Source organism: Triturus cristatus, chromosome 12 (genome assembly GCF_964204655.1).
Source record: "Triturus cristatus chromosome 12, aTriCri1.1, whole genome shotgun sequence".
Lineage (NCBI taxonomy): Eukaryota > Metazoa > Chordata > Amphibia > Caudata > Salamandridae > Triturus > Triturus cristatus.
Window position 1 is genome coordinate 457,483,798 of NC_140595.1, and position 15,718 is coordinate 457,499,515.

Genomic DNA, 15,718 nt, shown 5'->3' on the forward strand with positions numbered 1-15,718 from the left:
CAGATGTACATCTGTCCTGCTGTAGCAGTGCAGGTATGAGCTGCCACTCTATGACGCATGCAGTAATCGAATTCACTCCGAAGCGCTTGTGAGGAGCTCAGGGTGCAAGCAACTGTGTAAACAGACCCCTTTCGGAGCTACACTATTTTGCAAAAACAAAGTACGATCTGCCTATGCTATGAAGAAGGAACGAAGTAGACGTTTGGTCTGGGGCAGTTGTTCCACATAGGATGATTAACGTCCTATGAAAGACCTACCTACATCTTGTCTGTTTCCTTTTGTGTATAAAAGATATGCTACATATAGTGGGGTTGTGTAGTCAACTGGGGTGTATGTAAGGTGAACCAAAGGATATTAGGAATGTGCATAAGAGTAGGTCACTATATAGGTAAGAAGCATTTGCAATGCATCGGTCTTGCCTTTGGGACCATATATGTATTTAGCAATGCAGCATATTAGCCTGTGTGCTGAAACATTTACTATTGTTTAATATGGACGGAAAGTAAGCACCAAACTGCATAAAGCGCCTGGTATGGGAACATATGGAGAGAAATAAGCTCTGCGAATGTGTGTAAGTGAAAACCGAGAGAATGGAGAGAGTGCAGCTGGAGAGAAAGTATCGCAGTGCAGATGGAGAGGAGGGAAACTAGGTGGGCAAAGAGAGAGAAGAACAGTGGAGGGAGGAGAGCTAAGGTGAGGGTAACTGGTGCTGGAGGGGTAGAGCGGGAGCTGGAGGTGGGAGAGAGGAGGGGCTTCAGGTGGAGGAGAGTCCCAGGTGGAGTAGAGGATGTGCCTGTTTAGAGGCAGAAGGCAACAGGTGGAGGGGTGGAGTGTGGAGGAGAAGAGGGGCTTCAGACGGAGCAGGGTTACAGGTGGAGTAGAAGGGGATTCACCTGTTGGGAGGCAGAAGGAAGCAGGTGGAGAGATGGAGGGGTGCAGTGAGCAGGTGGAGGGGTGGAGGGTGCAGGTGGAGGGCTGGAGGGATGGAGTGTGCAGGAGTAGAAGAGAGTGCCGGTGGGCGGGAACAGGTGAATCAGGGGGAGAGTCGGAGTAGAGGCTAGGGCACAGGGTGCGGAGCGGGAAGGTATGGGTGGAGCAGGAATACGGATGTAGTAGACGAGACGTGCTGGTGAGGGGGCGTATGGCACAGGTGAAGGGACTCAGGTGGAGCGGGGTTGCGCATGGAGTAGAGATGGTACAGGGTGAGGAACGTAGGCACATAGGTGGAGGGCAGATATGAAGCAGACACACAGGTGGAGGAGTGAACGGATCAAGATAAAGTAAAGGTAGTGGTAAAGTGAAGGAAACGGAGCATGAGAAAAGGGACGGTGGCAGACAACCCCCTCCGCGCCGGGGTGGTGTGGCGAGGTGTCCCGGGTGCCTTGTTCTGCGCCCCTGCCTTACTGCTAAGCTCTCCGCAGGGCTCTGATCTTATCAGCTGGAGCTGCAGGGAGCCGGCATCGCCGCCAGGGGGTGGGGAGTAGAGCGAGATGTCACTCCCAGACTTGGCGCTTCTGCCCTCCTGCCGGGGGTAGAGCCGTCCCAAGTGTGAGACAGAGGCAAGCTCACACCGCACTCTTCACCGGGAGCGCAGCGAGCAGAGACGGGCTGCAGCACCGAGCACAGCGTGCAGAGACACCCCGAAGCGGCGGTCTATGGGCAAGCAAGCAGATAATCTACTCGAGGAGGCCAGCCGATGGGGGGAAAATGCCTGCATCGCACCACACATTCCACCCAGGGGAGGTAGTCGAGAAGCAGTTGGGGGTGGGGGGGGGGGGGGGCAACATGGAAGTGGCAGCAGTCGATCTCCGGGAACAGAGCAGGACGCCGAAGAGTCCACTGTTTCCTGGGGCTCCAGAGAGGATCTCCAGACGTCGTTTCTCTGCTAGGGCCGCACCTCTAAGGCACCTCCTCTCTGTGTTACGGCAGCGTTGTGGGCCCGGTTAGATTCATCCAGGCAGGCAGTCAGAGTTAACATTAGGCCCGTATTGCTCTCAGGGCAGATACGCCATCCAGTCGCATTACCTGTCGCGTCCGTTTAGCTTCAGGGATACCTCCGGTTCAATTCACTGCTGCCGCTATCGAGGCCTAAGCGCCTGAACAAGGGGCTCATGTTACGCTACAATCTCGGGAGTGGAGAGGCGAGACCTACAAGACTGCATGATGTGAAACCGAAGGATGAAGATCGACACGCCCTTGGGACAGCGAGTCTACAGCGTGTCTTGCTCATGCTGCCTGCACGCACCTGTAGGCTCTCTGATTGGTTGACAAGGTCCACCAATCACAGTGCTTATTTGGTAGTTGCCAACCAATCAGAGAGCCGACTGGCGTGTGTAGGCAGAGTGAGCAAGACATGCCATAGACTCGCTGTCTTATGGGCGTGTGAAAAAAAGCCACAGGGCGGTAACAAAAAATACTGCAGACCAATGAGAACATATAGTTTTAAATAAATATTGACGTTGCCCAATCCAAAGCAAGGGCGTGACCCTAAGAAACAAGAAATGTAAAAAAACAGTGTAAAAGGGGAGGGGCTTTAAAAAGATAAACAATCTAAAAAACACGCCCACGAATCCGAAAAAGACGGGGCTTGTTTGGAGAGACAAAGCTCTTCTCCAATGGCTGACCAGCATTTAAGAGGCCAGCCAATGGATAAGAGGGAAGAAGAGGGGCGGGTTAAAGCCCCACTTCTGAAAACATTAAATCTCGCAAGCGAGACTGCGCAAGCGCAGCCTTCGCTAGCCGAGACCTAAAAAGGTAACAGTGTCTCCTATTGCACACGCTTGAAAGTGATAGGCAAGAGAACTAGTGAAACCCTGCCTGTCATGGGGGTCAACATGTTTCAGCCACTGAGCTCCGACTGTTTTATCAGCATATTTTCCTGGGTTCTACATACAAAAGGATATAGTAACCACCACAGTCTCTTGCAAGGGAGCGTCACAACTGCTTGCAGATCAACATGACCATGCTCTGGAGCAGTCAGCGCAGGGTTAGGATCCAGGGTACCCAAGTCAACCATTTGCGTGCTGGGTACTGTAAATGACAAAACATGGCGCTAAAGGGGTAGGGGTTCATTATTGTGGTGGGAATTACTGTTCTATATATGCAGCTCTCTGACTTTAGAGTATTGAACTCTAGATGGACTGTACTATTTTGTGAAAAATAGTGCAAATTCATTGTAGCCGAGCATGGAAGATGTGTTTGATCCCTTCTTTGCCAAAAAGCATCAACTGTGCTTTGCATGGAGGACGGTTTCTTGCTCAATTATTGGCCTCTGAAAGGACTGCCAAAAATAGTGTCAACTTTATGATAATTGTAGATTGTAATCTCATTAAAGTGCAAAACCTAATAGGAAATAGGCTAAACTATCACGGTATTGCACATAGGCCAGCTCATCGACTAAAAGAAGGCAATTGACTCATGAACCTGGCTGGCCCTCAAAGGGTGAAACAGTGGTGAAAGTAACCAATTTCTGATACTTCAGCCCCCAGTCATCTACAACACAGAGCATGTATTCACAAAATACAGAGCACAGCGTAAAATGACCCCTCTGTTTCCATAGTAACACCATTATGCAAAGGGGTAGTCTGCGAATAGCGACCCCACCTTAGCATAAGGGCAATTAGATGTCAACCTAGGCAGCTCTCTGGTCTTACCTAGACAAGGACTGCCAGATAGGGCAACTTTTAACGGTATACCCCAACATGAAGAAAGTAACTTCAACCACTACAAACCAAAACTAAAAACCATCCATTCAGAAGAAAGACCTGCTCTGCACAACCAACTACAGACAGAGGGAAAATGGCAGTAGACCTCGTGGAGACCCTTAATGAACACCCTACCATGTGGCAGTGATCTATGCACAGCCATCTGAAAGGCAGATGTTGCACCAACTAAATACACCAAAAAAAAAAAAAAAAACCTTTCAATCACGTTTTTCCTCGGTCTAGCATCACCTGAGCCAGGCCAGGGTTAAAGAAAAAACGTTTACCAAATACAGCCACTTATTAATTCACCTATCACTTATTTATACTGTTGCACTTGCATGCACCTTAGGGCAACGTTCAGTCATATGCAAAGTTATATAACAAAACATATATATATATATATTTTAATAAAAAGGGACTGCCTGTTCACTGTTTTAGATGCCAATGAAGCAAGGGGACCTGCAATCAGATACCCAGAAATGCCCGCCTATCAAATCCAGATAAATTCGGTTGAACCTTGCAGGTCTACTAAGAGCTAAAATGTGCAACAATTTTTAAAAAAAATATTGGTATAAAACACAATTTTGATGACGCAGCAGATGAGGATTGAACAAGGTTACCAGGGTGACCTGATTAGGTCGAGCCTACCAAAGGGCATACGCGCTCTGGTTGCAAAAACATTGTGGGCTTGCAGCCTACTCATTGCTTACCGCTGGCTATACAGTCACTCATTTGCTTGCCTTCTACAAGATTGCTTTCCTTATTTCAACAAGTCCATCTTGTGTTTGTCCCTCCCATGGAGTGAGCCTCTTTGCCAACTCTTTGAATGGCTGGCTTATATGCTCGCTTTTAGGTAACTACTTTAAAAAAAAAAAAAAAAAAATGTATTCAAGCACTCCATTAGAGTATGTGTTTATCAGCTATCTCCCTAGTATGCTTTTCTCCCCCTTCACGTTGTTCTCTCTCGCCCATGTGCTTCTCCCACGGCACTCCAAACTGCTTTCACCCATTTTCTCTTCCTCGTGTTCCTTTGCCCCCACCCACCTTATGGCTTCTCCTCAATGACTCCCCAACCCGTTCATCAGTTTAAATGTTTTTATTTTAAGAGCGTGTTTGCGCGTTTTAAATGAGCACTTTAAGACTATTTAAAAAATATATATATATTCACCGATACATCCTGTAAAAAAAAAAATTATCTAGTGGCCTTTTATAGGCATGTTGAATGAATCAGCGCCTACAAAATGACACTGCCGCTGCAACAACTCATCCTTTTTGAAGATTTGCTCACAGCAGCTGCAATGCTGTACATTATGGCTAAAAAAAAAAAATGGGCGAAGTCAATGGGTCTTCTAGGCTTTGCCAATGCTTGTTTCGTAATACAACTGCGGAAGATGAGCTCTAAAGACCATGGGTTGAAGGTGCCCTAATCAAACTGTGCTGCGAGTTTATACTCATAGCTTAGTGCGCCCTATACAACTCTGTCAAACAAAAGGTAAAAAGATATGTAAACTTAGACAACTGTATAAAAAGCAGCTATTCCACGGTTAATAAAGAAGCCAAAATGCACTGAAATATAAATATTTTCCACTTAAACGTGACGTACTGTCGCACCAAGACACCATCTTGTAAATCTCCGATACAGGATGTAAACTGCAGTATTCATCCGCCGGGCGCTCTTATCGGCCCGACACAAAGTGCAGCCGTCGGCTTATCCGGCATCTGGGCTGGTTTCCCGCGCCGCCCGCCAGCTGTCGCCTCAGACATGTGCCTCGTGAAAGGACCCGCGCGGAGGGACCACGAGGCCCGATAAGGAAGCGAGCTCCGTTCCGCACAAAGGCGCCATTCAGGGCCATAAACTGCTGCAAAGAGAAGGCCGGGCAAAGTCAACAAAACCCCATCTGTGAGTTTTATTAATAACAAGCTCGGTTAGCGATACATTATCAATGCTACAGTGCATGACAACAAAGAAGGCGGGAAAACTGTACAAGTGAGCCTCGTTACAACATACATATAAAAAAATCTCATATATAATTTATTTGGAGTAAAAGCTTCTTTTCCTTTCTGCGAAAGCCTTTCAAATGTCACTCTAGCAGCCAGCCGGTGTGAAATGCTCAGGGAATTTTCTTCCACACCGCCTCACATTCCTAATCCAACAAAAAGCTGGCTTTCCACGCTTTTTTTGTTTTTTACTGTAAGTGCTGTCCTCGTAAAGTCATTCATTCCGGCACGTTAAAAAACACGTAAGAATTGTCTTCGAGTGAGGGTGAAGTGCCTCTGGGACACAGACGATGTAGAAGAGCTTCCCCGCGATGGGGCTGCAGCACTCAGCGCGCGGCACACGGTCCCAGCGGAGCCAGCAGCAGGGGTAACCCGGGCCTCCCTTCGACCATCACAGGATCAGTCTCTGGTTGATTATTTTTCTGTTGATTTCTGCCAGTGCCACTGAAAACACAAACGCCTTCTCGTCGGAAAGGGTTGCGTACATATCCACTTCCTTTTCTTGCTTTTCTGTAGAAATAAAATAAGAAAAAAGTTCATTAACAGGCTACGAGTCGGTTAGAGGGACAAACAAGAGGAGGCAGGAAAGCTTTGGTATAGCAAGCAAGAAAATGAGTGTCAATAATGCCAATTAAGGGTACAGTGGCTGGCTGAAAGCCCATTGTAAACTCACAATAGGTCTTTCACAACCAGAAAGCTCACTCGGTCTGTGAGGAGAGACTTGAAATAAGCAAATACAAACACAAAAGAGGCAAACTGAACAATCTGCATTTTACTCTTCTATGTATTTATTAATAATTAGAAGCAAGCCAGTGTATACGGGATAAAACCAGGTATTTTTACTCAGTCCTACATCTCGGTCTCCATCAATAGGCATTCTAGAAAGTTGCTCAACTTGGTGACCATTGCTTGGGTTTTGAGACTTATTGTGGCATCATTCACCAAATGGCCCTTTTAAGACATTAGAAAGAGGGCCTCTGAAGTGTGCCTTGGAGGGGAAGGGATCAGAATGTGGATAATTAGGTCATATCTAGATCTTTTTATACTGCACAACCTCCCTTTGGCATGCAGATAAACTGGACAGTTGTTGTGAAATGTAAGTGCAAGCTAGTTCTGGCATGGGGACGGCAAACCAGTTATCTTCCTGGAGACATTACACAAATATATATATATATATATATAAATATATGGTCAGCCTACTGGAAAGCAGCCAAGTGAATTTGGTTACACCCAAAGGGTAGGATATATATATATATATATATATATATATATATATATATATATACATACATACCGAGTCATGTACTAAACTGGGTGTTATTGAGTAACAAGCCGTATAGTTATAGGCAGAGTATATTCTATTTTTATCACATGCAAAACAGAGATTCCACGACCTACCTCAGTGAAGGTAGTTTGAGGATACAATAATTGAACTTATCTAGATTGGTCTCTACCGAAATTTTCGCTGAAAACAAGACTGACTTTAATAGGAGAGCTCACCAATAAATTAATCACAGCAGAGCAAGTAACTCCTTTTAAAAAGACTGACAAAGATGAAAAAAACTATTGTTTTCCAAAGCGATGTATATTTCCGAACTCCCTAGTTTAAAAAGTAAAACTGGGCTGTTACAACCCAAACAAGCATTTACAATGCAATGGTCTCGGCATTGGTAAAGTTAGAGCTATTGGCATTGCTCATGACATTATTTTTGTTTATGTTTTTGTTTTTAAAACATTTAAAGAAACGGCATTGTCATGAGCAATGCCAATAGCTCTAACTTTAACAATGCCGAGACCGTTGCATTGTAAATGCTTGTTTTATTAACAATCAATAAAATGTGGTTAAAAAAACGATTTGTGAGTGAGTTTGAACCCGTAAGTCAAGCTATTTGCTAACGTAGGTTGATTTTACAGGTGCAAATGGCCTTGTCAATCCAGACCGGAGAAGTAAAAAAAATACAAAAAAATTAAAAGCGTGTATATGGCATGTTAAAATAAGTCCTGCCCATCAGGGTTTATTTCACAATCTGGAAACACACATACACAAGAGACTACATTAGAGTCCAAATTGGATGCAAAGACATTGTCAGCGTCCCTGTTTTTAAATAATTTAATTGGCTAGAGTATTTGTACGACACTGCTGCTATGTACAGCGCTCTGCCACCCAATGGGCCTTGTCCATGCTTAAACTGTAGTAAATTAAGAGATCTAATTGCCTAGAAGTGGCCTGACACTATGACACTGCAAAGTAAGGGTTAGGTAGATGGAGTGCATGCAATATCATTGTCATGTGATATAATGCATGCGATACAGTGGGGATGTACCGCGCGCACATTTACCATCAGACCAGCCTCAAAGTGCTGTGGATGTCTACTACATTACAATTTTTCTAAATAAGTGTTTATTTTGTTACACTTCTGTCAATTATTAGAAAGTAAATGATTTTTAACAACCCCCACAGTTCCCGTTTGTACTGATTTGTTTATATCTGTATGTCTACCAAAATGAGTGCCTTCCTGCTTTCTGCCTTGTGTGTCACATTCTCTCCCATAACAATGCATTCCACACAATGCACTATTTGAAGACAGTACTGGGCTAGTCAGGCCAACCACAATTTAAGTAGGGATGTGCAAAATTCCTGTAATTTGCTTTTGCAAAATTCCGTAAAAAGTCTGGCATTTAGCGCCATCTCTTAGCTCAAAATGCATCCTCGCGCCCCCAAAAAAACACAAAGCGCCCCAAAAAACAGCTACTTACGTTCTGGTCATTTTAATAGTTCCTGAGCGCCTGTGCTAAAGTTTTTCCACATGGCATTATGTCATTTCGGGAATTTTATGTAAAAAGAGTGATGCAAATTTTGAAAAATTACGCCAGCGTAACAGATTTTTCACCTGGGCCTAATTTTATGGGTTACACTCCCTTGATCAGAAAAAAGCAAGTTGTGTCTAAGACTTTCTATCCATAATCTTTTTAAGGTGGTATGAGGTGCTGTAGCTACAGATTTTCCTAGAAACGCCCCCAAAAATAGCACAGTAGGTTGCATTCTGCCTCGGCCATTTATCGAGTCAAAGTTAGATGCATGTTCAGCCATCCGAGGCGCGTGCAGAGATTTTACTTGAAATAAACCTTTAGTGGGACTTTCAACAAGGCTCTCGCTTTTCTAGCTTTGGTGATAAATAAACAATTCAGGGTGTCCAGCCCATCCAGTGGGGGTGAGTCCTGTGTGGGAGGGGTCGGCGGACCGAGGGCAGTGCAGGATGGCTGTGCAAGCAAAGCGTTTAACACACCGAGGGGAAGAGACAGGCAGAGAGGGAGAGAGAGAGAGAGCTGCAGAGACAGGATCTGTACTGGGAAACAAGAGCATCTCCCCAGCTGCATCCGGAGCCGCAAACAGGACCCTCGAGCACCACGGTATTTTACACGCTACGAGTCCTAGACAATTTCCCAAAAACATATGCAGCCATTGGATTGGTTGTCACGTGACCCGGAAGTGCTGACATGCCATTTCTTAAAGTAATCCGTAATGTACATGGGGAGTTAATTCACGAGTGAATGCAGTTTTCAAAGTTTTATTGGCTGCTGTTTGTTTCGCTGGCAAGCTTAAGAAGCGTCTTCTGAGCCTCCCGTCCTGATTGAATTCACCAGTGCCAGTCAGTGCCAAACAGGACAGCAAAAGCACACCACCGGAGAAAGGCAGCGTCCTTTTCGGATGGGGGCGTGTTTTGCTGTTGTCTCCTCCCGGAGACTTTTAGCAAAAAACACGCCCCCTGATCCGAAAAGGACGGGGCATGATTGGAGTGACGGGACCTCTTCTCCAATGGCTGGCCAGCATTTACGAGGCCAGCCAATGGAGAACAGGGCAGAAGAGGGGCGGGTTCAAGCCCCTCTTCTCCCAAGTCATTAAATCTCCGGACTTCCGGTCTGCCGACCGGATGGTCCCGAGACCTAAAAAGGGGGGAGGGGAGGAGGATACAGACTCAAAACACCAGGAAACACTAAAAGATGATGAAAAATGAAAAACAGAATTCTAAATAAGGGCATTACGCCAACCTTCCACTAGGGAGCTATTCAATATTCTCAATAAGGTAGAAACCCAACTAAGATAGTAGAGGTCACCCAAGCCTGTGTAGAGTAATATGCTAAAAATCTAAAACTTCACAACAGATACGATTAGAAAAGATCAGGTAAAGAATCTCACCAAATATGCATCTCAACAAGAATTAAACAGATCTTTAGTCTGAAAAGTTAAAGGCCAGCTCTGAAGTAGGGAAGGAGTAACTGGGGTTTTATGCTGATATATGCATGTTTTTGCAAGTGGCGCTTGGATGGTTTGGGGCCATGCTTCATTCTGGCTTCTGAGCTTCTCGATGGCTCATTATCCTATGGAGCTAGATTTTAAAGGTATCAGCCCGATTATTAGTGTGGCCAGTTCTTTTTAGGTCTGGCTTCACAGTGCATCTAAGAGTGCTTTAGCTCCACCCACAGGAGTATTTCTCTCACACCTCGTGGTTTGGTGCATATTTCCGTCTACTATGGAGTACTATTTAACATCTTAAAAGAACACGGATCTTCATACATTAAATGTTTCTTAGATGCACTGTATACAAAAAGGAATCGTATTGCAATAAGCTTGCTGCAGTGGGAGGGGGATACATCTCGTTTCAAACTCAACGTGCAGGTCAGACCTTTTGGCTTTGCAAGTGCTTAAGGCTAAGAATTAAACCAGAAGGGGCTTTCTTACTCCTCTTTTCTGATTCACATAGGGACAGCCAAGTCATAAACACACAAATCACCAGCAAGTTCAAACATGCAAAAACACAGTTTCCATCATGTTCAAAAACAGGTATACATTTTCTCAAGCCCATTTAAACAAGCATTGGCATAGCCAATAGGTCTCGCTTTTGGGACCTTATAAGTATTTAGTTATGCAGCACAATATCCTTTGTGCAACAACATTAACTGTTGCATGGCTAAACACTTATAAGGTCCCAAAGGTGAGACCTCCAAATATTTCTGGTGTAGGGGACATAAAGTGTTAAGTATGATGGAAAGAGAGGGGAAAAGATGAAGAGGTGAAGCTCTGAGTAATAAAGCGAATAAAGACATGACAAAAAATGAGACATAAGGTAACAAAAAATTGAATAGTGCTAGATTAAACAGAAACGTAAATGATTCAGTAATAACGTTGGTCAGCCAAGAGTAAAATAAAATGGAATAACGTGGAATCCAAATAGCTTAGGGAACAAGCTGGGATGATAGTGAGTAATCCAGGAAGGTTAATGAAAACGTGAACGTTGCTTGGCCTGATGAAATACAAGATAACAACACAAAACAGCACAAAATAAGTCTGATGGCATAAAGAAAATGTGGGTGAAGGGGTCACAAAAGAACTGTGGCGCAAGTCACCGCACAATGAATACAGTAGAAAATACAGTCTGACGGAGTTCTGCCACTAATAGAAGTCAATAGCGCGTGGATACAAGTCCCGCTAGGTGTTGATGAGAACAGGAATCCTCAAGTATCACAGGTGATAATAAAGTAGGCGAAGCATTAAAGTGTGGCGGGTATGGGAGCCCCGAAGGAGAAGGTGAAAAAGAACAGTGCCGTCATGAGGGAGAGGATTGGGGGGGTAAATCCAGAAATAATAAAGTTCCTGAATACGGAGCGCTAATGAGGAAAGAAAAGACGCCTGCAAGTGTATAGCGTCACCTTGGTAAAGAGATGGGACTCTGCAGCAACAAAGTTGCAGTTTAGGGCGTGGATTCAGCCGAATCCAGTGGATAAAAGACAGCGGGCGCAAATCCAATGACCGCGCTCCACCCTCTGTTAAAAAGAAAAACGGAGGGGGGTGGGGTGGGGGGGAAATCAAAATATTAAAATAACGCAATCCCTGTGAGAGAGGAACAGGCGCAGGGTCGTCCTCAGCAGCTCGGCGGCAGACTTACTGATAAGGAAGATGAAACAGCGCTCAGATAATAGGCTGATACAGAGTTCGGGGCTCCAGGTGCTCGAGGCGCGAAAAAGGGAGCTTTAAACATCCCGCAGGGGAGTGCCTAAACGAATGACGATATGGCACGTGGGTGATCTACTGCCCCTGGTGGGTTGGTCAAAGTAGGGGGGGGCAAAGAAAAAAAAGAGAAAGTAACTAACGCCTCAACTAATGACGTGGAAGCACAGAAAATAGTCTCAGCCCCCTGGAGATTCCTTCGAGTACGGGAGTTGGATAAACGTGAAGGCAATCGGCTTCTGAGCTGCAGTCAAGCACAGTAGTAGTTTAAGGATGAATCACGTTGGCATGAAAGGGCAATATGGATTTTTTTAAACCAGAGAAGGAAGATGTTTATAGGAGGCATCAGATCAGGCTAGCTGTGAACCAAAGAGCGTAGAGCAGTCGAAACATCAATGAGGCAAACGAAGATAGAGTCGCCCATCTTCCAGATTGTGGTGAGCTACCTAGAGCTGCATGAAATGGAGGCAATTCTCTGCAATATTCATGCCTTACCTCTTCTGAACTCTGCCGACGGGGCATTGCTCTGGAACGACTTTGAATGGACTCCCCTCCTGATCACGATATGTCCTGGCTTAAAGAGGATGGTAAAATTAAACACCAGAAACACCTTTCTTTCAAATAAAGAAGAGTGTGTGTGTGTCATATTCTTCATTATGCACATGCTCAAAGCCAAAACACCGTCTCTCGCGCATGCGCGCTGACAGGAGAGTGCGCACTAAGGAGACAAATAACAAGTCAGCTCACAGCACAAGCTCCAGATGGCGCCTCGGGCACTGAAAGCTGCTGGCTGCGCGCGTGCACGCTCGCATGAACGTAAGCGCTAGGCCGCGTTGCAGCACTTTGAAAATCTGTACACTAAATGTCTCGGTCAGAGCAGCGCATGCGCTGGATCAGGCGAGACCTAAAAAGATCTCAAAACGACTTTTAAAAGATGGAACGGATCAAGCTCCCAATCAGCCATGTATGTGAGGAGCTATGGGATGGGCTCTAACTTAGGATTCCAGGCCAATGAATGATCTTCACCGCGAAAGAGTGATACCCCAATAACAGAGTCAATCAAAATTAATGAACCACCTTCGGCTCTTTGCCTTTTTGCCTGCACCGTATTGAAGCTACACGCAAAGTGCTCACTCCTTTGCATGACGCCATGCAACTATGCAACTGAGGGAATGCCCCCTGTGATCCCCCACCAGCACAAAGTGTGTGTCAGTGCATTTTGTATTATAGAAGAAGTAGATGTATCTGCAGCCCTTTCTATAATATCAAAGTGTCCTGCGGTCCAAGAAAGGATGAAAATGCCCACTGGGCCCCCAGGGCACTTTCTGTAATATGATCCCAGGAGCCGCATTAGAGAGGAGGTGCACCATCCTGCACTCTTGGGTGTGTGAGCAAGGCACTGACCGGCACAATGTGCTCCATTACAGTAAGTTTGCTGTTCACAGTGCAGCCACAAACTCGCATCTGCACTGTAAAACCATGCATTAGAGAAAGACGGCCCATCAGTTGTAAGTAGTCAGTCTTACACTGCAGGCACCATCCCAACTTCACTTTTAAAGTGCAGCCAGGATTCCTCCACAGACATTTGGGCCACTCAGTCAGGGACGACCCTTCCAAGTATGTAACTGGAAGATGGGGCGTCTGGGCAGGGCTGGCGACCTTATTGTGCGCCATCTCTATGAGGCGCGCAGTCCGTGCACCTGCTTACAGCCTCTTTGCCTCTGCACTCAGGTCTGTAATATTACACGAGCGTAATGAAAAAGAATACCCTCATTTGCAAGGGGCCCAAGACCCCCATGCAATCATGCCTCCTTGGGATTGTGCCAATACATATTTAACGTAATCCATGTAATCAAAGGGGTTACTCAAGTGCCTGAACCCACTTCTGTAGTGCCATATTGGCCTACAGGTGGAAAAAGAAAGTATACATGCCCGTTGTGCCCATGGGGCTCTCTGAACACTACGACCCAAGACGTGCCAATAAATGTCTGATAAAAATGTCCTGGATCCGCTGTGTTTAACAAGTTGTCATTTTCCCTTCTGTTAGTCTTTACCTGCTATCTGTGATCGTTAGTTAGCACTTGGACTTTAATTTTTGAGCGAATTTTAGAGTACGTGAATACCTTTAACCAATAAAATGCTATACTAAATAGCCACCTGTACTGCTCGATCTTTCCGGCCTTATTGTGTTGTACTGCTATTGATGTGACTTCAGTCTCTTTCCATTCAAGTCTAGGGGTTAGAGTAGTGTATAGAGCCTAGTTATCAGGTACTTCGACATGATCCTGTGTTCTTCCCCATAGATCAGGGTTTGCATACATATCCTAGGGGATAGATTCGTTAGCATTAGGGGTAATCTGTTCTGTAGTAAGGGTATTTCATGGAGCTGAATTCAGGCCTGGTAGGCCTTAAACGGGAGAGATATTATTCTTCCACCGATGTTAGTCCTGTTTAATGAATGTATAATAGACTGAAGTCAAGGGTGGAATGTATTGCTCGATTTCCCCGGCCTTTTCGTGTTAAGGGGGGCCTAATGTGACTTCAGTCTCTTTCCATTCAAGTCTAAGGGTTAGAGTAGTGTATAGAGCCTATTTATTAGGCACTTCAACATGATCCTGTGTTCTTCCCCATAGATCAGGGTTTGCATACATATCCTAGGGGATAGATTCGTTAGCATTAGGGGTAATCTGTTCTGTAGTGAGGGTATCTAATGGAGCTGTGCTGCATTCAGGCCTGGTAGGCCTTAAACGGGAGAGACTCCATCTTTCCTCCTGCTCTGGCAGCTTGGGAAGTTTCTAGGTCATAGGCAGTGTTTTAGTTAGGAGGTGTTATTCGCTTGGAGAGAACCGGTTCAGGCCGGCCCTTATCGAAGGATTGTATTCTCCTTCATGCCGAAGACACTACATCAGGCCGGCCGGCTGGGAACGTGTCCTTGGCACGGGGAGGTACAGGAATTTGGTGGGCGGCAGGTTTCGAGCTGGAAATTTCCATGAGAGAATGCACATCTATATTAGTGAAAGTCTGAGGCAGACACTGGCACTTGCTTCTAGTCCGTAGGCGGCACCTGGCCGTTAGCAGAAAAGCTACTACTTGTTTCAGGGGAGACAGATGATGAATTTGAAGGAGAAGAAAACCTAAGAATCTAAAGAGGAGAGAGTAGCCGATGAGGAAGAGATCCCAGTGACTCGGAGAAAAGAGAAGGGAGTAGATCTGTGACTGCAGAGGTGTGACTTCCAGGCGAAGCCGAGGCGCAGACGGGAAGGGAACCTAGATGACCTTTGAGTACAGGCTACATATGACCAAGGTGACGTCGACCCCTTTCTATTGAAGTGTGTAACTTAACCTTTTACTTTCCTTGCAGGTTATATATATGATGTATTCTGTGAATGTGCATGTGGCATTTAAATAAAGTATTTAGCTTGTCGTGAGTTAGCATGTGTTGTGTATCTTTGTATAGGAGGATAGCCTATTCTTTTAGTCAGAGTTAACTCGACATGAACAGAGGTTAATCCTGGTCAGGTAAGTGGTAACTGGATGAGGGGAAAGGAGCCCCTCGAACTAAAGAACAGGTTGTGCTCAACTAATAGTCTTTGTGTGATCTGATATATAGTAATCCCGATTCCCCTGTCATGTACTACGGTAATAATAGGATGAGCTCGTGCTAAGGCTGCCGTCTGGTAGGAGATTCTGGGTCTGTCTGAGGCCGCGAGACTATGGGTGTTGCTGCCGTCTGGTAGGAGATTCTGGGTCTGCCTGGGGCCGCGAGACTATGTGTGTTGCTGCCGTCTGGTAGGAGATTCTGGGTCTGCCTGAGGCCGCGAGACTATGGGTGTTGCTGCCGTCTGGTAGGAGATTCTGGGTCTGCCTGGGGCCGCGAGACTATGTGTGTTGCCGCCGTCTGGTAGGAGATTCTGGGTCTGCCTGAGGCCGCGAGACTATGTGTGTTGCTGCCGTCTGGTAGGAGATTCTGGGTCTGCCTGAGGCCGCGAGACTATGTGTGTTGCTGCCG

At 45.8% G+C, this 15,718-nt stretch overlaps 1 protein-coding gene across 1 annotated transcript in view; it reads right to left on the bottom strand.

Annotated features, from left to right (window-relative positions):
* Positions 1 to 5,596: 5,596 nt before the first annotated feature.
* HDIP1 (HDAC and MIER1 interacting protein 1) overlaps positions 5,597 to 15,718 on the bottom strand; it is a 77,348-nt gene continuing 67,226 nt past the window's right edge. Inside the window, exon 4 of the mRNA XM_085637585.1 lies at positions 5,597 to 6,212. Coding sequence (XP_085493711.1) covers positions 6,094 to 6,212 — 119 coding nt within the window. The 3' untranslated portion in view covers positions 5,597 to 6,093. The remainder of the gene's footprint in view (positions 6,213 to 15,718) is intronic.